The 22,894-nt window shown below is 31.8% G+C and overlaps 3 protein-coding genes and 1 long non-coding RNA gene across 8 annotated transcripts; 2 read left to right on the top strand and 2 right to left on the bottom strand.

Moving 5' to 3' along the window:
- Window positions 1–812: 812 nt before the first annotated feature.
- Window positions 813–6,132, top strand: LOC113517520 (hyccin). Its single transcript, XM_026902209.3, has 7 exons — window positions 813–1,339; window positions 1,412–1,577; window positions 1,687–1,781; window positions 1,996–2,213; window positions 2,352–2,608; window positions 2,710–2,826; window positions 4,478–6,132. The coding sequence occupies exons 1-7, from the start codon at window positions 1,145–1,147 to the stop codon at window positions 4,939–4,941; spliced, it is 1,512 nt and encodes a 503-aa protein (XP_026758010.2). The 5' UTR covers window positions 813–1,144; the 3' UTR covers window positions 4,942–6,132.
- A 681-nt stretch (window positions 6,133–6,813) lies between these two features.
- On the top strand, window positions 6,814–8,105 carry LOC113517293 (uncharacterized). The gene is made up of 2 exons (XM_026901938.3): window positions 6,814–7,074; window positions 7,538–8,105. The coding sequence occupies exons 1-2, from the start codon at window positions 6,880–6,882 to the stop codon at window positions 7,676–7,678; spliced, it is 336 nt and encodes a 111-aa protein (XP_026757739.1). The 5' UTR covers window positions 6,814–6,879; the 3' UTR covers window positions 7,679–8,105.
- Window positions 8,106–9,181: 1,076 nt separating this feature from the next.
- LOC128200621 (uncharacterized) lies at window positions 9,182–15,859 on the bottom strand. Of its 3 annotated transcripts, none has more exons than XM_052894627.1 (5): window positions 15,664–15,859; window positions 14,173–14,314; window positions 13,526–13,611; window positions 10,310–10,466; window positions 9,182–9,478 (listed from the first exon to the last, which is right to left on the bottom strand). In XM_052894627.1, the coding sequence occupies exons 2-5, from the start codon at window positions 14,183–14,185 to the stop codon at window positions 9,195–9,197; spliced, it is 540 nt and encodes a 179-aa protein (XP_052750587.1). In that variant the 5' UTR covers window positions 14,186–14,314; window positions 15,664–15,859; the 3' UTR covers window positions 9,182–9,194. The 3 variants fall into 3 exon arrangements, with proteins under 3 accessions (XP_052750587.1, XP_052750586.1, XP_052750588.1); XM_052894626.1 differs by lacking the exon at window positions 15,664–15,859 and adding an exon at window positions 14,594–14,833; XM_052894628.1 differs by lacking the exon at window positions 15,664–15,859 and adding an exon at window positions 14,472–14,567.
- Window positions 15,860–20,574: 4,715 nt separating this feature from the next.
- Window positions 20,575–22,208, bottom strand: LOC128200632 (uncharacterized). Of its 3 annotated transcripts, XR_008252822.1 has the most exons (3): window positions 22,099–22,208; window positions 21,819–22,025; window positions 20,575–21,028 (listed from the first exon to the last, which is right to left on the bottom strand). It is a non-coding gene; the product is annotated as an uncharacterized LOC128200632 (long non-coding RNA). The 3 variants fall into 3 exon arrangements; XR_008252820.1 differs by having other exon boundaries at window positions 21,819–22,208; XR_008252821.1 differs by lacking the exons at window positions 21,819–22,025; window positions 22,099–22,208 and adding an exon at window positions 21,283–21,800.
- Between the last annotated feature and the right edge of the window lie 686 nt (window positions 22,209–22,894).

Here is a 22,894-nt window from a genome sequence, read left to right on the forward strand (position 1 = left end):
TTCCGTAATGAAAAATTAGTAATGAAAGACCCACTGAATGTGCCACTAACCATATACAATAATTTTTTTACAATCAACTGATTTTCTACTTATTTTCGTGCTCACCGTTAAACGGTTCGTGTCTATCAATTATTATCTGATTGGTGTGATCTAACAGCTGACGTGCCACAATTTAATTAATTTACTTTTCTCAATTTTTATAAATTTCTTCACTAGTATTTGTAAGAAAGAAGTTGTAAACGGCTATAGACCTACAGCTTAATTAATTAGAAAAATAAAAAATACTTGTGTCTTGTTACTAAAATAATCTTTGTAACATTGCACGTAATAAAATATTTAAATTGTAAATAACATTATTGGTCTTCCGTAAAACTCCACATCCATCAGTATTCTTAGCTACTCTTATACTATACGCTGATAATTTGCAATTATTAATTAAATTATCCAAGCTGAAGCGGTTTTCTACTGATGAAATAAAAGAGGACTACGATATCAAGCATTTTAATTGTTTACTCATTCCTCTTAATTCTCTTATCTCCTTGAAATTTATATTTTCTACTTCTATCTTACGTTTATTAACTCATTCTGACCATTTTATTTACAAAACTCTAGCCTTGTTTATAGTAGTAATAATAATATATATAATAATAATAAAGTAATAGTAGTATAAAGTTATAATAAATAATAATATATAATGTATTTAAGTGACCTTAAAGTCACTAAAAAAAAAAACCTATCAAAGTAACGTAGTGGGCAACACTAGCTCATTGTCAAATAAAAAAAAAAGTAATCTTATTGTCATCGTTGTCCATCACAGTTGTTTGTCATATTTTTTATTTTACATCAAAAATACAACAGTAATAAAATAATGCATATATTAATAAATAGTAACATTTTCCTACAAGTTTTCATATTAGTGTTGAGTGTTTTAATTAATTAATACTGTATACAATTTCAAGATTTTTATCGATTTTTATCTTTGCCGTCACATATTACTGTGAAAATTAATTCTTTAAAACTATTGCTTTGGATTTTTTTTTTTTTTGATAACACTCGCTTGATAATATTGAAGCTAGAGTAAAAATAGAAGCCTACCTTTGGAAACATTTTGCAATCGTACCGTATTAAAGCAATTCAAACAAGTATGACTGAGTGGAAGCATCTAATTAATGAATGGCTATCGGAATATGCAGCACTCCAGGAGAATGAAATAAAGAGTTTTGCAGCAGAACATGAACACAATCATGAAATAGCAACTGCTTTGTTTAACTTGTTTTATTTGGAAGATGACAGTGATTCTCAGTCAACAAATAAAACAGATGATGCTAAAATTGACCAGGTCCTTATTATTGACATAGACATAAGTTAATAAATACTAAAATAAAATAAATAATCAAGTATTTGTTTCTAGGTGTTAGAAAATGTCTGCACCCAGTTGTTTAGTTTCTACAGATCAAAAGAGGTAGAGCTACAGCGATTTACATTACAGTTTGTCCCTACTTTAGTTTACAACTATTTAAGTTCAGTTGCTAAAGGAAGTAAGAAAAATTATCGATGTATTGAAACACTACTTATTGGTATGTATGAAGTTTATAGCAAATTTTGTATATAGGACTTTAGATTGTTGACTAAATGTATTTTCATCTGATCAATAATATAGACATTACATTATTTATTACTTTCTAGGTTTGTACAATTTTGAAGTTGTGGATGAGAATGGAAAACCAAGAGTAGTCTCGTTTAGACTACCGTCACTAGCACAGCCATCTATTTACCATGAGGTAGTATTTACAGTTTCATGTTTTAAACACCTTCATTTCTTTAATAAGACAATGTTTATTGTTGGAGAATTGAGATAGAGAATTCTATACTGTTGTAATGTACAAATGCCATATTGTACAACTGTTATTTCTAAACATGCACTCAGCTTACAACTTTAAAACCTTTTGTTACACATCATCATCATTTCATTTCAAATTCTATATTTTATTACAGCCACTGTCATTGGGACCACAATTTTTGACAGAAAATGCTTTGAGAAGATGGGAGGAATGCAACACCAAGCTTGTCAGTTGGGGCCCACTATCGCAAGTGGAAGTTATTAATGCTCAGAATCGATTAAAAGTTATGACTGCACTGTTTTTCATTTATAATCGTCAATTGAGTTTATTGCCTAAACTTGCTCTTAGGCATTTTTGTATAGCAACATCAAGGTATTTTTGGATCAGATTTACTATTTAAACTGTATTATTATAACATTGTGTAAAAATAGAACATGAGGTTTATATTTTTTTTATTCTTTATTTCAGTTATACTTTTAGGTTTCTCCTCATTATCTTTTTTATTTTCAGAATTGTTACTCAAGGTTTCCAAAAAAAAAAAACTGCTGGTGCATCTAATACTCAAAAACCCGTACCAAGAATACCAGTGTCTCCTAATTTTATGTTAGAAATGATAGAAGGTGCATACTTTGCTATGTTCAATGAATTCTATACATTGGCCCTGCAAGCTGTAAAAGACGTAGATCAAAGGGCCCAGTATGAACTATATCCAGATGTAATGCTAGTTACCAGTGCTGTAATAAATTCTTTGAAAAACAATTCATCAGGTAAATATACCACATTCCATAACATTTGTGACTTCACAATATTAATTTGCATTTAAAAAAATATATTTAAATTCATCTAAAAAAAATTCTGTATGTTTCAGGCCAACCATGTGATGGTCCTATGGGCATTAGTGTTGCACTGTCTCCAGCAACAACCACTGTTACAATGTCTAAGTCTATGATCACCAATGCATCATTCCGTACAAAGAAATTACCAGGTGAGATTTTATATTTATTGCATTCTTTATCAAACATTTAGATCTTTGTTATTATACTTACTGATGTATGAACTATCTGTAATTACATAAATGAGAAATAAAGATTATTATTAAATTCATTAATGCTGTATATTATAAATTAATACTGTAGAATAAAATGTGTCGCTATTAAATGTATATACATTAATATTTTTATGATTTTCAAACAGATGATCAAACTTTTTGCATGCTACCAAATGAATGCTCATCGATACGTAATACCAAACAAATGTTTTGGATTAAGAATTTATTTTCATACAACAATAAAAATACATGTTTAACTTCGGAATCATACAAATTTTCTCATGAAACAGTAAAGATTTTGAATGGGGAATATTGGAAAATATCAATGAAAAGAGTACAAAGTGATAATTCAATTCTAAACAATTCTGATAGTTCTGATTGTGAGGCTGAAAATATGTAAAGATTCTATGACAATTATAAACAACAATCAACCTTATTTTTATTTGGGCCTATATGTCATATAGTGAGGTGCGGATAATGTTCAAGACATAATCTGTGAATGTTACTAGTACACATTACACATGCACTTCATAAAGTAGATGCAAATAAATTTATAGTTGTAATTAAAAAACAATTATGTATAGATTAGCTATAACTTAATGTAACCATATGAATGTTACTGGACTCAATTATTTGTCAACTAATTCTATATTTATGTTAAGAGAGTTAGTCCCTACCTTGAAAAAGTAAAACAAGGAAAATAGAATAGTGGATTCACTACACAGTACTTACACTGTACCACCCAAAATCACGTAACAATTTTTACACTTAGTCTTTTTTTTTTATATAATAAATATAGATAATTAATGAGCTCTTAATACAATTATTTCTTTTGAATTTGAATATGCTGATACAAACAAAAGAAAACGAAAGTCATGGTAAGAACCCGTTTGTTTTGTATATTAAATGCAAAGACAACCTGAAAATCCAAAAAGTTATTTATAACTAAAAGTTTTATATTCCTTATATTTTTATTTTTTGTGGCTCATGTTACTCATATTATCTGTTACACAATCTACCCCATAATCTATAGTTATCTAAGATATGAAAGGATAAAGTATTTTCTGATAACTAATGTTTAATAGAATACTAATTTATTTAACTTACAGATCGAAAGAATAACCCATTTTTGAGATGAAATAATGAAAATATAATTTATATTAATACAATTGCCAACTTTCCCACTTATTCCATTTTTGTTTATATTTTTGATCTCAGGTACGGTCCATTTGAGATTGAAATAATAATATAATCCAAATGACAAAATATAACTTTTACTGAATAAAATCATTGTATATTATTTTATACACCTTATCACTTAATATCACTTTCATTAAATATATTATTAGGCATTGTTGTAACAACACAATAAACGCGCTTGTATTTTGTCTATAATTTGAAAAATAATCCTGTATACTCATATACTTATTGTCTTTTTCATTGTATTACTTAATATTTTTATTTTGTACTTACTTAAATTCTCATGTTAAATGAGATCCCCTCAATCTACGTAAAATATCCATAATCGGTGTAAAAAACATATTATTCTATACATATCATACTTTAGCCGGTAATTTATCATTTCTAGATGACATTCCGATACAAGCTGGACAAGTGGTGCCCACTGAGTCAGCTGACATGCTGTCATCTATCACCGAAGATGGCGAGACAGACTCGACACCGATCCAACGTGGAACTGGAGTGCGTACTTCCAAACCAAAACTTAGTTCTTTTCCTGTACTTGGAAAAAAGACCAAAGATGCAAATAAAGATAAAGGTGCAAACGAGAAAAAAGTTACTGTTAAGGATTCATCGAAGGGAATTTGGAATTCACTAAGTGGCGGTGGTGGAGATATGACAGATGGACAACAAAAATCGGGCACTGTAGATGGAACAGGTGAAATCAATGGTAGTATGAAAGATGAAAAAATGTCTATGAGCTCTTTACCCAATAGTACAGAAAATTCTGACTCCCGTTCCCAAGTTACCACAGATTCATTGGAATTAGAAACAACTCCACGCTTCGCTGCTATGCAAGTCAGCTCTGTATAATTAATAATAATTATAGTTTGACTCAATATTGTGATTACGTGTAAATAAATACATTGATGTTGTTCAATATTATCCAAACTAAACCCATCCATATAGGCATGCTTACACTTCTGAGCCGTGGAAATCGTTATTTTAAGGAATTACTTAGGCAGACATTGTTTTGTCTTTAACCATGTCTAGTTTTCTTAACAGAATAAAAACTGTCCTATATTTGAAGTTGGAACAAATTATAAAATAATAAGAACTACTAAGGGCCCATAATTTTTAGTAAATATTTTCAAATTACAACAATAAGTTTTTGAGAATGTCATTTTAAAATTTATTCTATTCCTTAAGGTTTGTGGTATATTTTTAAACACAATATATTTATATAATTATAGCAGATAAAAGGCAAAGGGGGTGCAGACTTACTTTTCTAAAATTAGTGTTATATCAAATTCTTATATGGTATTATGATTTTTTTTATAATTTTGGGTTATTAAGTCCTCATATTTTGTGTGGGGTGCTTAGTATAGCTTACAATATAACATTTGTATATTCATCTAGTGTTCTTGCTAGTCAGAAAAGGCGTACTTTGAATAGTTGGTGATAGAGTAATGGTTTAGGGTGAATTTGAATATTCTACACAGGTCTAAGGTTTCTGTATATTAATGGTACCTATTTGAAATAAATAATATTATAAGAAAAATATAAAAATGTTACTTTCTATCCTTTTTTTATGAATTCCTTTGAGTGCAGACAGTACATTGTATATACATACATACAAGATCTAAAGAAATTTATTTGCACAAACGTAGTTCCGAAGTTGGATTTAATATCTGGCTTCAGAATAAGTTATGTTTAAAAAATAACTTTTTTTTTGTGCATTTGAAATTTTTACTTGTTATAAATTACCTAGACTAGAATCTAAGCATGACATTGGAGTTTTGAAATTTAAACAATACGAAAATGGAAAATACATTGTGCAAATCCATATAATTTTTTAATTAAACTATGTAAATATTTCCTGTATAAATTTATACATTATATATTTATAATTACAATATCGCAAAGACATTTTGTTATTAGACCTACACATAAGTCGGGTAAGGAAATGTATTAAAATATAACTAAAATTTATTATTGTTCTAGTTAATATAAATACCTGCTATTTATGACCAAATAACAATATTAAAATAATGTTATAGCCAGTTTAATTGTTTTTTAATTTATATGGAAAATTTCCTTTTATAATGTATTTCTATATCAATCTTTTATAATTATGACATTTTTATACGAAAGAAATTTGGGGTAAAGACACGAATATACTATAGTATATTATAGTACTTGCAGTAGGTACAGATATATTACATTGGTATTTTAATCCGTAATTTCAGCAGAATAATTTTTTGAATTGAATTGGAATAGTTATCAATCAATACATATAATAAAATCATAACTGGTCGCAGTCTGTACATGAAAGATATATAAAAAAACTATTATAAGGGGGCTTAATGAACGCAATAGAACCTAAAACGATTATTTTTATCATTTTTATCTGTATGTCTGTACGTTTGTGCACACTAATCTCAACTAAAGCTTAACCGATTCGAAAGCGGTTTTCACTAATGCGTTGCGGTTTGGCTTAACATTTTATGTTTGTTTTATTTCAATCGGTTTATAAATAAAAAAGTTATATCAATATAAAAAGCACATAAAATAACCGATCAATTAAATTGACTGAAACTTTATGAAGGTAGGTTATATATTATATATTAACTCAGGATATTGTATATGCTGATTCACGTGGGCTAGTTATGTAATATTTACATTTCGTTTGTACATATAACTTATAAAATGTGACTCATATTTATTTTAACCAGATATAAACAGTTTTTGATAACGATTCTCGCCACTCTCAGATCGTCACCGTCGCACTGAGTAAACAGCACTAGCACAATGAGGAGTATATATTTGCTTATGAGTATTCTTGCACTTACATGCATCTCGTGTTGTTGGGCAAGAGATCTAATAGTGGGTACGAGCTATAATACACGTTTAACTTGGCAAACGAGAGCTGACTACATGGGTATTCCTTTTAAGAAGCGTGTGAAGGAAGTTTTTTATTCTGACCCCGGTCAACAAATTATCAGGGTGAGTAAAACATAATTAGACATAAAACTTAATATTATATTACAACTGTGCCAATTATTTCATATTTATGTAAATATCGTGCTACTCAAACAAATACTCGTTGCCATTTCAGAGGACATTGATATGTAGGCAAATGGGTATATCTTGTCGTGTCAGAGTTTGAGTATTTATCATTTTTATATTCAGAGCATGCACCATCTTTCCCTTCAGATGAAATAAGACACTCGCTTAAATGCTTAGGAGTTTAGTGATTTACACACGTACAAAAGAATTCTGCATACAATATACATAAAAATAGGTAAATATACGACTACATTCCTGACAAGTAGATACATACGTAGTTATTTACTTACTATGATAATTTTAAAATAAAATCACAGTGTTTCACTCGTTTATAGTATACCGAGTTTTTAATTTTGACATCATACATTCACTTTTGACAAAGCTAATTTCATTTCTGCAGGGTATAATTGCAAGAGACATCGATCATACGGATGCCAGTGCGACCTTAACGGCTGGTGGTGTTGGATTCACGTATGCAAACATTCGTCTTAAAAGTGCACGTGGCAATGGGCTTCACTATCAAATAGAAATTTATGTATAATGTAAGGTTGCCACTTCCACTTTTTGATTTAAGCCGACAGCATAAAAAGTACCTACTGGTTTTAAATTTTCTATTATGATAATATATTTGTAACTTCAGTAAGTAGGAGCATTTATTTTGTTTGTACCTATGTATGCTTATGTTTTGTCTATTTAATCGAAAGAACTTAGGTTAATACAACTTCCATAGTGGATCCATACTAATTTTATCAAAATTTATATCAGTTTTATATTGCAAAAGATATTAATTTAGTGCATTAAATTATTATGTATATATATATATGTGTACATATATGTATATAAATTATTATACAACATAAAAAAAAATATTTAATGGTTTCATGACGCAAATATATAGGCCCTTACATTAATTAGATAAGGCACCAGCCGCGGCAAAATTTGTACGATAAATAAATACCAGCTATTTCCTCTGTATTTCATTATCAAAGCTACCCTTACAGTAACCTATGATGATACAGTAACCCTTTACTGTATCATCATAGGTTATGAAATGGAATAATCTTTAGAATACAGGCCATTTAGCAAACCAAGTTTCTACAATCCACATGGCTTTCTAGTATTTACCATGTCCTTAATGCTTGATTCAAATCACTTTAAATTGAACTTTTTTTAAATTATATATTAGTGGTAATTTTAAAATATATTTAATTTATTTATATACTCTTTCTCCATTTATTATTATATTAACTTACCTAGTAGTAGTTAATACTTACAATAAACAAAAAAAAAATTACACCGAACAATCATTTTTATGCAAAAAGTGGCAAACAAGCATGCTTCCCATGTTATAGTGGACAGCCACTGTAGCCTCTGGACGCTTGAAACTCTAGGGATGTCACATGTCCCCTCTAGTCTCGATCAAAGAAAAACCTCGGCAGAGCAGGGAGCTCATTCCACAGTCTAAGCGTCCACGGAAAGAAATCTCTCTGAAATCGTACTGTAGGTACGCAACCTCTTAGGTTGTAGCATCTGAGGATGAATTCCCTGTCAATAGTGAACGGTGTGATGGTAATAGGTGGATATGAGCATCATTTCGAACAATTCTTCAGAACACTATCCGTTATACTACCTAACTTAGTTTACGAATATCATAAAGTAATAAGACTTATCGCGAAGGTTATTTCTTATCGTAGGTACCTATGTAATGCAACTTGACCTCCCAACAAATCATTTATTTAAAATAATTATGTTTACATTGTTAAGAGTAACAATTTCTCTAAAAATAAATATATGGGTAAGTAGTGACTTGGGGGGGGGGGGGGTTACTAATAATTACCGCATTAAAACTTTGATTGCATTTATTTATTTATAAGAGACGCTGCTGATTTTTGGAGATGCGTCCCTCGATGACTAAATTCCCTTAGTCGCCTCTTACGACACGGGAGAGGTAGGGGTGGTCCATTTTATGACCACACAGTTAATCATACTTAGTCTAAAATATTAGTATTATAAATGCAAAACACGAAAAATGCATAATTTAATTAGACTAGATGTATTTATTTATGTGTACTATATGAAATGGTTAGTGGCATAGAACCTCTAGCATAATTCTTTATTTTATTACTAATTTGTCTCTTTGATGCCATAAAATCGCTGCTAGTAGCATTTCCATAATCGACAACGAAAGGATCATTGTCTGAACCGTACGGCATAGATCGTTGTTTGCTCATTTCCAAAAGTTGTTGTAGCCTTTCTATCGTTTCAGCTTGTTCCTCTCGCTCCATTTCGTTTATGAGTATGGGTAAATTGGCTGCACACACCCATAAATAAAATTCGCCCACTGAAAGTATTTATAAGGTTAACAGAAACCGAATCCGGTTTGATACACAAATGATTTTAATACAACTTCGATCTCCTATATGCCTTTACAAATCGGATTTCATAGTAGAACCCGGAGACTGAGTGAAAAATCGTTGTTTCATATGTTACAGAAAAAATTAATAGGATTTAAACTTTTATCCCAACAGTCTTTCCATATATGGAATCTTGACAATCTTTATTCCCTATTAATTGATTATTTATAATAGGGGAGTCAGTTCATATTGCTAGCAATATACACAGTCAGGTCGACCTCCACGCGGCCTTCCCTGAAAATAATTCTTATCAATTCCTAATAATATCAATAGGTCAACAGACCTGATTTCATTCTCATCTATAATCACTATTACCAGCGTATAACCAGATACCAGTAACGCAGCTGGGGTTAGCATTCCATTTCTCGACTAAAATACACGTAAGTTAAACCGGTAGTTATCACATTTAAAATACATAAAAAAAATTAAATATTCACGACGAATTAAGAATCTCCTCTTTTTTGAAGTCGATTAAAAAGTAGGTATGTATTATTTGGCTGCAGAAATTTTACTGTGCATCAGAATTCCTTCAAAGTTTCGATACTAAGCAATTATTTGAATTTAAAACAATGTAGTTTATTTATTTATCTTACAACTTTTTGAGTACAATAAGACGCTTTTATATATATATATATATATATATATATATATATATATATATATATATATATATATATATATATATATATATATATATATATATATATATATATATATATATATATATATATATATATATATATGATTATAATACTTACGAAGAAAGAATCCACCTGCAACGCTGGCCCCAATTAATAGTCCTATATCCATGGTATTTTGTTTGAGTACTAAAAGACAAGTGGCCACAGTGACCGACAACATAAGCAACCGGGTCAACTCTAACAGTATGTATCCAATCATTAGTATGTTATTGCACTGTATTAATAAAAATATTACTAATTAATTCACTTGCATAACTCTGCGTAAATTTCTAATATACAGGGTGTAAGAAATAGGTTGGGAAAATTTTAAACAGTGAATTAAAATCATTATTCTGAACTGAAAACTAGTGAAAATTCTTTCCGGAAAATTTCAAATGTTTTTCCTGTTTTTTTTTTATTTAAAATCATTTAATTTATGATCTTATATCATAATACAAAGAAATAATAATATTAGTATTAAAATCCACTGCGTCGTGTGGATCGTAAAATTTCAAATACATTACGCAGCGTCAAAACGGAAAAATCCTTAATTATATGGCTGTGGTGCACTTCCAATAGAAAAATAATCTGCCATTTAATTCAGACCATTCATATGAATCAGCTGTTTTCGTTTTGAGCAACCGGCCGTTTCACCCTGTATATTCCAAGGACCACTTGAATCGATATTTTTTTATGGATGATTTTTTATAATGGATGATAATGGAATGCTAACCCCACCTGCGCTAACGGTATACGCTGACAAGGCACCAGTGAGGGGTGATAGGTGATGATGAAAGCAGGTCCGTTAGCTCATCGTGACGAATTCCACTAGAATTAACGATAGTTTCCAGGGGGGACCGCGTAGAGGTCGACCTAGTGAAGTATATTGCTAGTATGAGGAAATTAAATTTTATTACTAACAATCCCTTCCCCCCCTTTATGGATGATTATGGGATAGTTACCCGCTTAAGCTATCGGTATACGCTGGTGCCCCACCAGCGAGAGATAACATGCGAGGATGAAAGCAAATCAGTTAGCCCATCGTAAAGAATTCACGAATTAGCCACGATAATATCCAGTAACAAATCCGTTCAGCCGTTTGATCATGATTGAGAAACAAACATACCTACTTTATATAGAGATTCCGCAGGCAAAGCCGCGGGAAATAATATATAAAAACCAGATATACAAACAGCCAATAGTATATATATTAGAATTACGTAGGTAATTCTGTAGCAGTACAGAAGACTTACTGTCTTGTCTCTTGTACATAGTTAGTCCAGAAGTAGAGAACTTCGTGAGAAAGTCAATGAGTGTTCTTCAGTCGACTGCAAAAAGGTTTAATTTTCTTGTGCTTGCATGCTCAACTTGTCTTAGCTACAATTCGCCGACTATATTTGATCCCAATTAGCACCTATTAGTTTATATTACTTATTTTGTAATATTGGAACCCAAAATCTAAAAAATCAAGCACACCGCCACAATGAACAAACCAAGCGCTACCTTGATTACACTAGAACCAGTGGCAAAATGCGCTGGCTCCCGACCCAAAAGGGCCCCTGCTCAAGAGGCCGCGAGCTCAGATTTTTTTTACATTGTACCTGAGTATTTTATTTTTACTGATAGGACCCCATCAGTGTGAGAATTTGCCACAGGCCCCAAATGGTATAGTTACGCCACTGACTAGAACCATAGTCATTGGCGTATTTAAGATTTTTTTCTAGGAGGCCTTACCGTTTAAAATGGCGCATACTCGTATGTACTCGAATCCAAAGATGGATCCCAAACAATTCTAGGATGGGCACGAAACCCCCTCAATTTCGGTTTTACGTTACATATATTAAATACGCAAGAAAAACCGCATGAACAATAAATTATAATTCAATATGACTAACAATATTTATGATTCAACGATATTTATTTATTCGAATCATTATCGGAAACTTGGACGGATATCAAAATTTATATTGATAATATAAGTTTATTTTGCTTTCATAATCACTAAGACAACTAATGATGCCGATATCTAAATTGTGAACTGTGAGGGAAAGTAATTTTTAGTCAGCAACTTGGTCTTATTTCTACTATTACCTAATTATTATATTTTGTTTATTTGTGATTTTTTATTCCAACTGAGATGCTCTTGTTCGAATGAACTACTTATTATTATGATATCCCAAGTATGATTAACGCATGAAATTAATTAATGGTTGAAAATAAAATAGTGACCCCGTCAATGCTATCGGTATACGAGGTCTGTCCGGAAAGTTCGTATAAAAGTGTTCTGGAATGCGAGAAAGAGGAGTGGGGAGGCCAGGTAAGCGCAGGACCCCTTCCTTATGTCCCTAACAATGCTTCAGTTCTGGTCTGACCGCCGTGCGGTGCGAACTGGCTTGTCACGCCATCTGTGAAGTTACCTCTTAACGAAACCCCGTCGGCATGGAGCCCGCTTCCGTTGAAGAGCAGCGCGTCGTAATCAAGTTTCTCTCGAAACTCGGCAAGAATGGCCGTGAAATTTTTGCCGATCTCAGAACAGTTTATGGGGATGATGCTGTGAAGGAAAATCCCGCTCAAATGTCAAGACAATGTTGATTGTTTTTTTCGATGTTCGGGGGATTGTCCATCAAGAATTCGTCCCTCCAGGCCAGACAGTTGATGGAAAATTCTACGTCGATGTGCTCAGACGCCTCAAAGCTCGTGTGGCACGAGTTCGTCCAGAATTGGCGCGAGAGGGGCGTTGGATTCTTCACCACGACAATGCCCCTGCCCACACCTCTCTTGTTGTCCGTGAGTTTTTGAGTAAAAATTCCATTACGGTGACCGAACACCCCCCTAGTCGCCGGATTTGGCCCCGTGTGACTTCTTCTTGTTCCCAAAAACCAAATTGGTACTTCGGGGGCGGCATTTGGGGGACATAAATGAGATAAAAAAAGCTACGACGGGGCAGCTGAGAAACCTACAACCAGAGGACTTTCAAGGAGCCTTCTCACAGTGGAAACGGCGTTGGCACAAGTGCATTATGTCACAGGGGGAGTACTTTGAAGGGGATAAAATTGATTTACCTGAATAATTGTAAAATAAAATTTTTAAAAAACTTTTATACGTACTTTCCGGACAAACCTCGTATATGTAGGTACTGGCAGGGCAACAGTGAAGGATGATAGGTGAGGATAAAACAGAAATATTACTATGAAATGTTTTTCGAAATTCTATTGCCAGCAATGGGGCAGTTAGACCCCATTACTAACAATGCTTTCCCCTCCTTCTCAAGTATGATTTTACATAGGTACTTACAGTATAGGCTCCATACATGAACAGTAAGCAAGATAATATGTAGACACACGTTATAACGATAGTAAGAGTAAAATATTTTTCTGGATCTGTAAAAATGAAATAATATTTTAATTATTTAATTAATATTTATTCATGTAACAATTTCCAATAAAAAAATTAAATATCCAGTCATAAATTGAAATGTCTTTTTATTACTTTAATATGGGTTCATATAGTCGTAGGGTCCATTTGGGCACATTTAGAAAATGGACTACTAAATTTGCTTGGATCTGAGTGAGTAGTGCCTCCAATGAGCTTGGTTTTTTGTCGCACAGAGTATCCCAGTTTGAATATCAGATAATTAGTGTGAGTTTATCTAAATTATTATGAGTATTCATCATTATTATTTTTTATTTTTAGTACACACAATTTACATAATACCAAAATATATAAGAATGCAGTCCAATTGAGAGCCTCCTTCTTTCTGAAGTCGTTAAAATATAAATAAATATACTTACTTACGACTATAATCTTTAATAGAGTAGTCTCAGAAACATTTGTTTACTTACTGCTGTTGTGGTACCACCACACTACCGAAGACTGAGATATTTAAAAGTCGTACAAAATTGATATGGAAATAAAATTATACTTAAACATATTATACTTACCGGATTTCAACATTTCCAAGTAATCCTTAGTATAGATCAGCTTTATGTTATTATTATTTAGTAATTCCGTTATTTCATCTGCAACTCGTTCTGAATGCTTATAACCAATACTAAACACTATTAGCGCAAGTATGGCCTGGAACTTTTTAAGAAAACAATTATTATTAAATTAAATATATAGATATCAAATAAGTAGGTCTAATCACAAAATATTATATAAGTACTCAATAAACTGTCGAGTATTTATTAGCAATTATTTTTCCTTAGAAATTGAATGGATACAAAAAAAATACACATACATTAGCGGCCTAATAAATATGCTTATACGTAATTATCTATCTTTAGGTACCTATGTACTAAGAGATATGTTACTAATTCTGTATGTATTAAAATACGAGTATAAATAGGTAAAAGAACTAACTATCGAGTATATTCCTATCAATAAACCTCCGAGACGTAAAGAGAACCAAAAACAGCAACTATAAACAAATGCCATTATATTAATTCATTTAGTTACAAATAGACAGAAACTATCTTTAATCTGTGGAAATAGGTAAAGTCATATCTAGGTAAGTATATAAAGTTTTTTTAGCTATTAGCACAAAAAATACGTGTTATGTATTACACTTAATGCAAGCCATTACAATATTTATCATTAGACTTTTCTATACACATATAAATCAATGTTCCATAGGTATACAAAATGAGAGCAATTAGGACTCCATTATAACAAACAATTTATTTTATTACTACCTATAGCTTTAGCTGTAATGACATTGATAAACGCCGATGTTATCACGATATTGATTTCAATTTTAGGAATCAGTAGGAATAAATAAAATGGGATCCTCTATGGAGTACTTACTTACACATGTTTCACTACATACAATCCTTATTGAAATCTTAGAGGCTCTCAGTTCTCTCTAACCATTCCAAAAGGGAGTTGGCGTGAAAATATTAAAATCTAGTAAACCAATATACTTATATAACTAGGCAGACGATAATTCCTAGGACCGCTTGGTGTTCAACTTGATAAAGTAGGTATACTGACAAAGTAATGATCCTCATTCTTAACAATTTCATTCCCCCTGTACTAAATGTGTATATTACGTAAAAACGAATTCAATTCATAAATGTAACAATGTCATTACATTATTATAATTAGGTATATAATTACACTAGCTGTATCTCGCAGTTAGTCCACGTCAAACAGTATAATTTTTAAAATTGGAATTAAATCTGTGTACCTACCTACCAAATTTTATTAAAATCCGTTCAACCTTTTTTTTTTTGATGGATGAAAATTGTATGGTAACGCCTGCGCTAACGGGATACGCTGGCGAAGCACCAGTAAAAGCCCATCATGAAGGCCCATCATAAGATTTATAAATGTAATTTGCCTTGAAATGAATTGGAGACCGGGGTTCCATCCATTAAAAATAACATAATGCTTACCACCACGTCTATCGTAGTTAAATTTTGACAACTAACCTAATTTCAAATTCACCCATTATTCCTCACTGGTGCATTCCCCGCGAGAATATTCCGATGTTACAAGTTGAATAAAATACTTGGGCGGAGCCAGGACGAGAGACGATAGCAAATAGATATTCTACATACAACCAAAGTATATGATACGAGTACGAGTAGGTAATATACGTAGAAATGTACCTACTTTCAATGCAGTAAGTAGTACGGAACACCTAGGATAGTTATAAGTATGATATTTACATACGTAGATATGCACTAATGTACCTATCATCGTTATTATTCGTGACACTGTGTCTACATAATTGTTCTATAATTCTGTGCCTCTAGTGAGAAAGGGTATAACTCAAGTTATAGCCTTTTTCTTTTTTAGGCTACTTTAAATAAGCAAATTTTTCTCTTTCGAATGGTATAAGAATCGTAACGATATCTTTAAAAACAATAGAGATAGTAAACATGTAAAAGGCTACAATTAACAAAATATTTGTGGTAAAAAAGTCATAATTAGAAATAAAACTACAATATTTTACAAAAATTATTTTTGTAAAATGAATCAGTTCGATTTGAACCCTTTTACACCATTTAATAGCGATTATTTTTTATAGCGTAAAATACACAACATTGTTTTTCTTCAATACTTCAATAAAATAGTTTTAATTCTACTTAAAACTATTTTCACATCATAATTTTAATATTTTTGTTAAGTGTGATTAGGTATAATAGAATTATTTTTAAAACTATAGGTTTTACACAAAAACCGACAATTTCATAAGAAAGAGGGGAAAAAATTACTATAAATGCAATCATTGACTTGTTCAATTAGCAAATAATAAAAGCAGCAGAATTTTTTTTCTTTATTTAAAATAGTTTTTTGGCTCTCCTGAAAAGTGACCATTTTCAATTGAACCCTTTCTCACTAGATTCACAGAATTTATCTATTATGTGGACGTAGGTATAGTTAGAAATTATTTTAGTTCGAATTTTATTTTTCCTACACCTGTCTACCTACAATAGTATCTAATATTTATATTTACATGCTAATTGTAACGGAAAAAATCCCAAAAATAAATTAAAGCAATAGTAATGGTTTTCAAATAAGTACTTATCTAATAGTATGAAGCTTACACTGATCTCTGAAACTCAGTCTTGAAACCTATATCTAAAATATACAAACTTTGTAACTGTTTCCGACTTTATTTAATATTATATATTAAATATTTGATGGGTTTGCCGGGTCAACTATTAATCTATTATAATATTAGTAGTAATGCTACTTTTCTATTATATTTTATATTACGAATAAATTTGGAAATACTATATTTGAAATGCTAGGTAGCTACCTAGCATCTCAAATATTCACTTTGGAAAATTAAATAAGTGTATATCATATTCAATATTACAGCATAGTATAAGTAATTCTACTAGTTAACTGGGAACTGTTCGAAAGATTAATTATGCGTTGATGCAATATTTATTTATTTGCAGGTAGGTAATATTGCTGAATATCAGCTGATTCTAGACTATATTTAGTACGTAAAAAAGCCTAGACCCCACGTTATGCAGTATACGTTATGCAGTTTGCGCCATCTGTATACGCTGGCGGGGCGCCTATAAGGTATAACATATGAAAGCGGCTCAGTTTTTTTTTAATGGGTGAAAATGGAATGATAACCCCACCCATGCTATCGATATACACCGGCAGGGCAGTGAAAGGTAATAGGTGAGAATGAATGTAGGTCAGTTGGCCCACCATGATGAATTCGACAATAATTAACCATTATGGTTTCCAAGGGGAACCGCGTGGAGATCGACCTGAGAGTATATATTGCTAGCTATGGGGCTATTAGACCTCATAACTTTAAATCCCTTTCCCCCAAGCAGCTCAGTTAGCCTTTCATGATGAGTGACAAGTGACCCGACTTCAGTCTCATAGTTTCATCGCCATTTTATACCTTTATATAAACGTGAGTAAGTGTACCATTCTATCTTTATCCGTTAAAGCTTCACCAAGCTATATCACAAAATGTAGTAATAAACAAAAATTGTACAACATTTGTTGTTCATCTTCATTATTTTCAGTATTCAGCATGTATTAAATAACTTGAATGCGATTAACAAGAGACCATTGATGCTGTGATTGATTTTAGTTTTTAAACCTAGAGAAGGTTTAAAAACTAAAATTATGAGTTAATGTTATTTACTAGGTACCCTTTTTTATTATTTAACCTCATGTAGCGATGAGGTAATAAGTTGTGATATGTAATATAATTTTTTAGCAATTAGTAATCGTTCGCAAATTTTTCGCTGCTATTAACCGATGATAAGAATGTACCAAAGAGCAAGTAATCACTGGTTACTAAATGTATGGGAAGTAATTACTAATCACTATAAGAGTTGGCACCAGCCGTATATCAACGGAACCTGGACAAAACCTTAGCTGTGTGGTAAAAGTTTCACAGAAAAACTTTATTTCAAACTAAAAACAAGGAATTACATAGAAGGAATGATAAAATAAAAACTGTAAGTCATATAGTTGCCTTCTTTCTTCTTATGCAAATATAATGAGTAAAAAGAGAACGAAAGATACACTATCACTTGCTATTTTTCTCAATATTATAGTAGGCTAGTGCATAGAAAGTTTGATATATCAAATATTTGTCAATGACAAATTTTACATTACTAGATTATACACTGGACAGCAAATAAACCGGACCACCCGCTACTTTTGAACTCTAATCCGATTTTCTCAAAAAGTATAAAACTTACAACTGCCAAAGTCATTCTTCGTTGTATCTATTATTAACTCAAAAAAGTTACAATAATACACGCGTCTATGCAAATGATGAAAAATTTTTTATAGAAATGATAAGAAATATGGGACTATCCTCATTGTAGAAGAAAAAACGCTGAGCGCGAGTTCTAGCCAAAACAGAGCAAATCGTAAGCATTGTATTTATTGCTTAATTGCAATGTAAGATGACGGTACTTCAGATTAAATTTTAGTCATTTTGATCGTCATGAAACGCACTTTCTATAGATATGACTTTGACAGTTGTAAATATTATACTTTTTGAGAAAATCGGACTAGAGTTCAAAAGTAGCGAGTGGCCCGGTTTATTTGCTGTCCAGTGTATATTCGACACAGTTTATGTAGAAAGGTTATACGGCCGTATAACATTTTTTATACACTAATCTGGTATGAATTGACAATTTTCAAATCACTCCTTCTATGTAATTCCTTGTTCTTAAATTCCAACAACGATGTTCCTATTGGTGCAAACCTAAAGCGAATAATAGTAGTAGTAGTATTAATTTATCCAGAATGGAAAAGGTAAAGAAACTAAGCAATACAGTCTGATCTTCAAAGCGAACAACAGGAGGCTGTTAATAATAAAATAAATAATAAAAACTATAAACAATATGTGTAACTTGTATGTCATATAGCTAAGTGGAGTACAAGCCACATATATTATCCCCTTAGCAACCCTAGTTTTATAAGCTTCTTTGATTAATATACATGTATTTTTAATTTCTATTCCTGATTTCCTTTGTTGCCCACATTTACATTACAAACCTTAAACGGAACTATTAAAAGTATTTGGATCACAGGTACTATCCTTAATCTTTTTATATATATATATTTATAATAGCTTTTTCTTTTATGTATTTTGCTTTTTTGCATGTGTATTCGTTTACCTTTTATGGTGTATATGTATATATCTATGTCTGTTATTATTTGTGTGCTATAAGTAATGCATGTATGAGGGAAATATAAATAGGCAATGAAGACTCTGTGACAAGCTGTATTACATATATAATACTACTACTACCGTAACATGGTGATCTAAAAAGGCGGGAAATGTTAAACATAGCAGTATTCTGAAAATGAAACTAAAATTAAAATACTTGACACCAAGTTATATATCATCTGTCTATCTATCTAATCTATGGGACAATACGGATCACTATGACAACTGACAGCAGGAAAAAAAGCGCGGGAAACGTTTAAAAAAGCGGGAGTGTTTTTTGATCTTCTTTAAATTAATTTTATTTTTATTTATATAAGGATTAGTCTTTTTTTGTATATTGTGTATTAGATTGTATATTTAATTGTATATTTTGTAGTAATAGTGTTTGTTGCTGTAAATATTGGTAAGTAAATTACCTATATTAACATTATGGATCCACCTATAGACCCTGGGGGACAACCCCCCAGGTGTCTGCAAATATAACTATCCCATTTAATAATAGTTTTGATATATTGGGTGAATCTAGTATGGACACAGATGGTTCTAGCGTTGCAAGTTCTAAACGTAAGCGAGTACGTGGCGAACGTCGCATTTGCAAACATTGCAATAAAAAACGAAGGAGGCACACCAAAGGTCTCGAATCTAAAATTAAAGATAGTGATTGTCAATGTATTGAGGATGAGAATCAAACTCAAGTATCAATACCAGTTGTAAATAATACCGAGTCTGTTAAACCTGCTTCTCCACCCAGTACTTTAAGCAGAACTTTGTACAATGCCGAGGATGTAGCTCCTTATGTCGTTCATGTACAAAAAAATGAAACACATCCTAATGATAACACTACATTACATCCTATTGCATTTGGTCGCTTTTTACACACTAATAAGATAAATAATATAGTGAATGGTAGCCTCAAAAGAATAGGAAGAAACCGTTTATCGCTTTCTTTCTCAAATTTCGAAAATGCAAATGCATTTTTAAATAATAGTCACTTAGAAACGCATAATTTTAAGGCATTTATACCTTCTTTCCATGTAACCCGTATGGGAATTGTGAGGGGTATTCCTAAAGATTGGACAGAAGAGGAAGTAATCCAAAATATATCAGTACCTATAGGTTGTGGGAGAATTCTAAAAACCAGAAGAATTAAGAAAAAGACCATTAATGAAGGACAACCAAGTTTTATTAATACTGAAACCATTGTTATTACTTTTGATGGACAAATATTACCAAAAAGAGTATTTATGTTTTACACATCATTAACTGTAGATTTGTACATTTACCCCACTATCCAATGCTATAACTGCTGTAGGTTCGGACATGTCAAGATGCAGTGTCGTTCAAATCCTCGGTGTTATAAATGCAGGCTAAATCATACAGGTGATAAATGTGAAGTAGATGAGGAAAATGTTTCTTGTATCTTGTGTAATGGTTCTCATTCAGCAATTAGTAAGAAATGTCCTGAATATGCACGTCAGAAAGCCATTAAAGAAACAATGGCCCACAGTTGTGTTTCTTATGCTGAAGCATCAAAATTTCATCCTCCCACTTCTAAACTATATTCAGATGTATTAACATCATCATCTCCGTCCAATAAATCTCATTTTCAATCTTCTTTCCTTAAAGAGAAATCATCATTACCACATATTCAATCATCATATAAAAAAACAGTTACACTTAAACCACGCTCTCCTCAAAAAGCACAACAAGGATATGATCGTTCTGCCCATGAAGCCATAGTTAAGGAATATAATATTCCTGCTCCCTCTAATGGTTGTGCATTATCATCAAATAATATTGACAATAATCAATCCATCTTTGATATTATTCTCATGCTTATTAAAGTGTTATCGCAATCGAAAATGATACAAACAACTTTACCACCGTCCAACGATGCCATTTACAATGTATTTTCTCAATTATTAACTTCTCACAATGGATTACAAAGTCCTAATAATTCAGTGGAACTGTCGTAGCATAACAAACAAGAAATCAGACTTATTTTATTTGATTAATAAATATAATCCTTTTATAATAGCTCTACAAGAGACTTGGTTAAAGCCAGGATATCCTTTTAGGATTTCAGGCTTTACAAGTCTCCGTGATGATAGAGCCGACGGATATGGCGGTGTTGCCATATTGGTCAAAAACTCCCTTCCTTTTTCTTCTTTTTCGCTTCCTGTATATAGCGGCATTAATGCAGCTGCTATAATTATAAATGGTATCTGTTTTGTTACTTTATATATTCCTGATCCTACATGCCAAATATATTCACAACTAGAACAATTATTTTCAATTTTACCTAAACCTTTTCTCGTAATGGGCGATTTTAATGCTCAGCACCAATCGTGGGGCAGTTCTACTTCTAATTTTTATGGTGGAAAACTCCTGACGATAATTGACACTTACAACTTATGTATTATTAACTCAGATGTACCGACACGTAGAACTGCACCGAATGAAGGGTTTAGTGCTCCTGACATTTCAATATGTTCTTCTGATTTAGCTTCTTCACTGTCGTGGTATCCTCATTCCTCTACCTTCGGAAGCGATCACTTTCCCCTCATTCTTTCTTTTCCAATTTCCATTCCCTCAAGTCGAAAGAGTGGTCCTCGGCTTAAATATAATTTATCAAATGTAGACTGGAATATTTACAAACAATATTTAGATAATAAAATATCGGAGTTACCTATTGTTTACCATGGAAATGAACATCAATGTTGTAATGACTTGATGATAAATATGAAGGAGGTTGCTGATTTATTATTTCCTGTTAAAAATAGTGCTTCAGGGAAAATTCCCTCCCACCTTGGTGGGACAAAGATTGTACGGAAGCAATTAAAAATCGTAAAGAGGCTGAAAAAAATTATAATAATTACATGACACCAGAAAATTTTGAAATTTACACCGCAGTTTCACGTTCTACTCGAAAACTACTGAAAAAAAAGAAATTAGAAGGCTGGAGAAGATTTTGTTCTTCTATCTGTCCAGAAGTTAATTCATCAGTCGTTTGGAATAATATTAAAAGATTCAGATCTGCCTTTAGTGATCATACATCACGTTCTGCACTCGATTTAACTTTAGCGAATAAATTTTTAGATCGCCTTGCTCCTAGTTATGTGCCGGAATGCCTTTACAATATTTCTCTATCCGTCTCTGACGAATTATTCGAACTTGACTCTCCTTTTACTCTTGTAGAACTTAAAGGTGTTCTAGCTTCTATTAAAGACTCTGCACCGGGAGAAGACGGTATACCGTATTCCTTTTTTATAAATGCTAGCAATGCGACATTAATTTACTTTTTAAATATAATTAATTCCATAATTATTTCGGGAAATATACCTACTTCATGGAAGTCTCAGATTATTATACCATTTCTAAAGCCTCATAAACCACCTTCTGAACCATCATCATACCGTCCTGTTGCACTTTCCTCTGTCTTACTAAAGCTAGCTGAACATTTAGTGAAAAACCGTCTAGAATGG

This window comes from Galleria mellonella, unplaced genomic scaffold (genome assembly GCF_026898425.1).
Source record: "Galleria mellonella isolate WM207_F2 unplaced genomic scaffold, CSIRO_AGI_GalMel_v1 utg223, whole genome shotgun sequence".
NCBI classification, from domain to species: Eukaryota; Metazoa; Arthropoda; class Insecta; order Lepidoptera; family Pyralidae; genus Galleria; species Galleria mellonella.

Bases quoted from the DNA above. Each gene is read 5' to 3' on its own strand.
- LOC113517520 (XM_026902209.3), top strand. From the start codon at position 1,145: ATGACTGAGTGGAAGCATCTAATTAATGAATGGCTATCGGAATATGCA. The intron at 1,340-1,411 runs GTCCTTATTATT...ATTTGTTTCTAG, and splicing joins ATGATGCTAAAATTGACCAG to GTGTTAGAAAATGTCTGCAC. The intron at 1,782-1,995 runs GTAGTATTTACA...ATTTTATTACAG, and splicing joins AGCCATCTATTTACCATGAG to CCACTGTCATTGGGACCACA.
- LOC113517293 (XM_026901938.3), top strand. From the start codon at position 6,880: ATGAGGAGTATATATTTGCTTATGAGTATTCTTGCACTTACATGCATC. The intron at 7,075-7,537 runs GTGAGTAAAACA...TCATTTCTGCAG, and splicing joins CCGGTCAACAAATTATCAGG to GGTATAATTGCAAGAGACAT.
- LOC128200621 (XM_052894626.1), bottom strand. From the start codon at position 14,668: ATGGCATTTGTTTATAGTTGCTGTTTTTGGTTCTCTTTACGTCTCGGA. The intron at 14,315-14,593 runs GTTAGTTCTTTT...TTTCTTAAAAAG, and splicing joins TGATAGGAATATACTCGATA to TTCCAGGCCATACTTGCGCT. The intron at 9,479-10,309 runs GTAAGTATTATA...AAATACTTTCAG, and splicing joins TGCAGGTGGATTCTTTCTTC to TGGGCGAATTTTATTTATGG.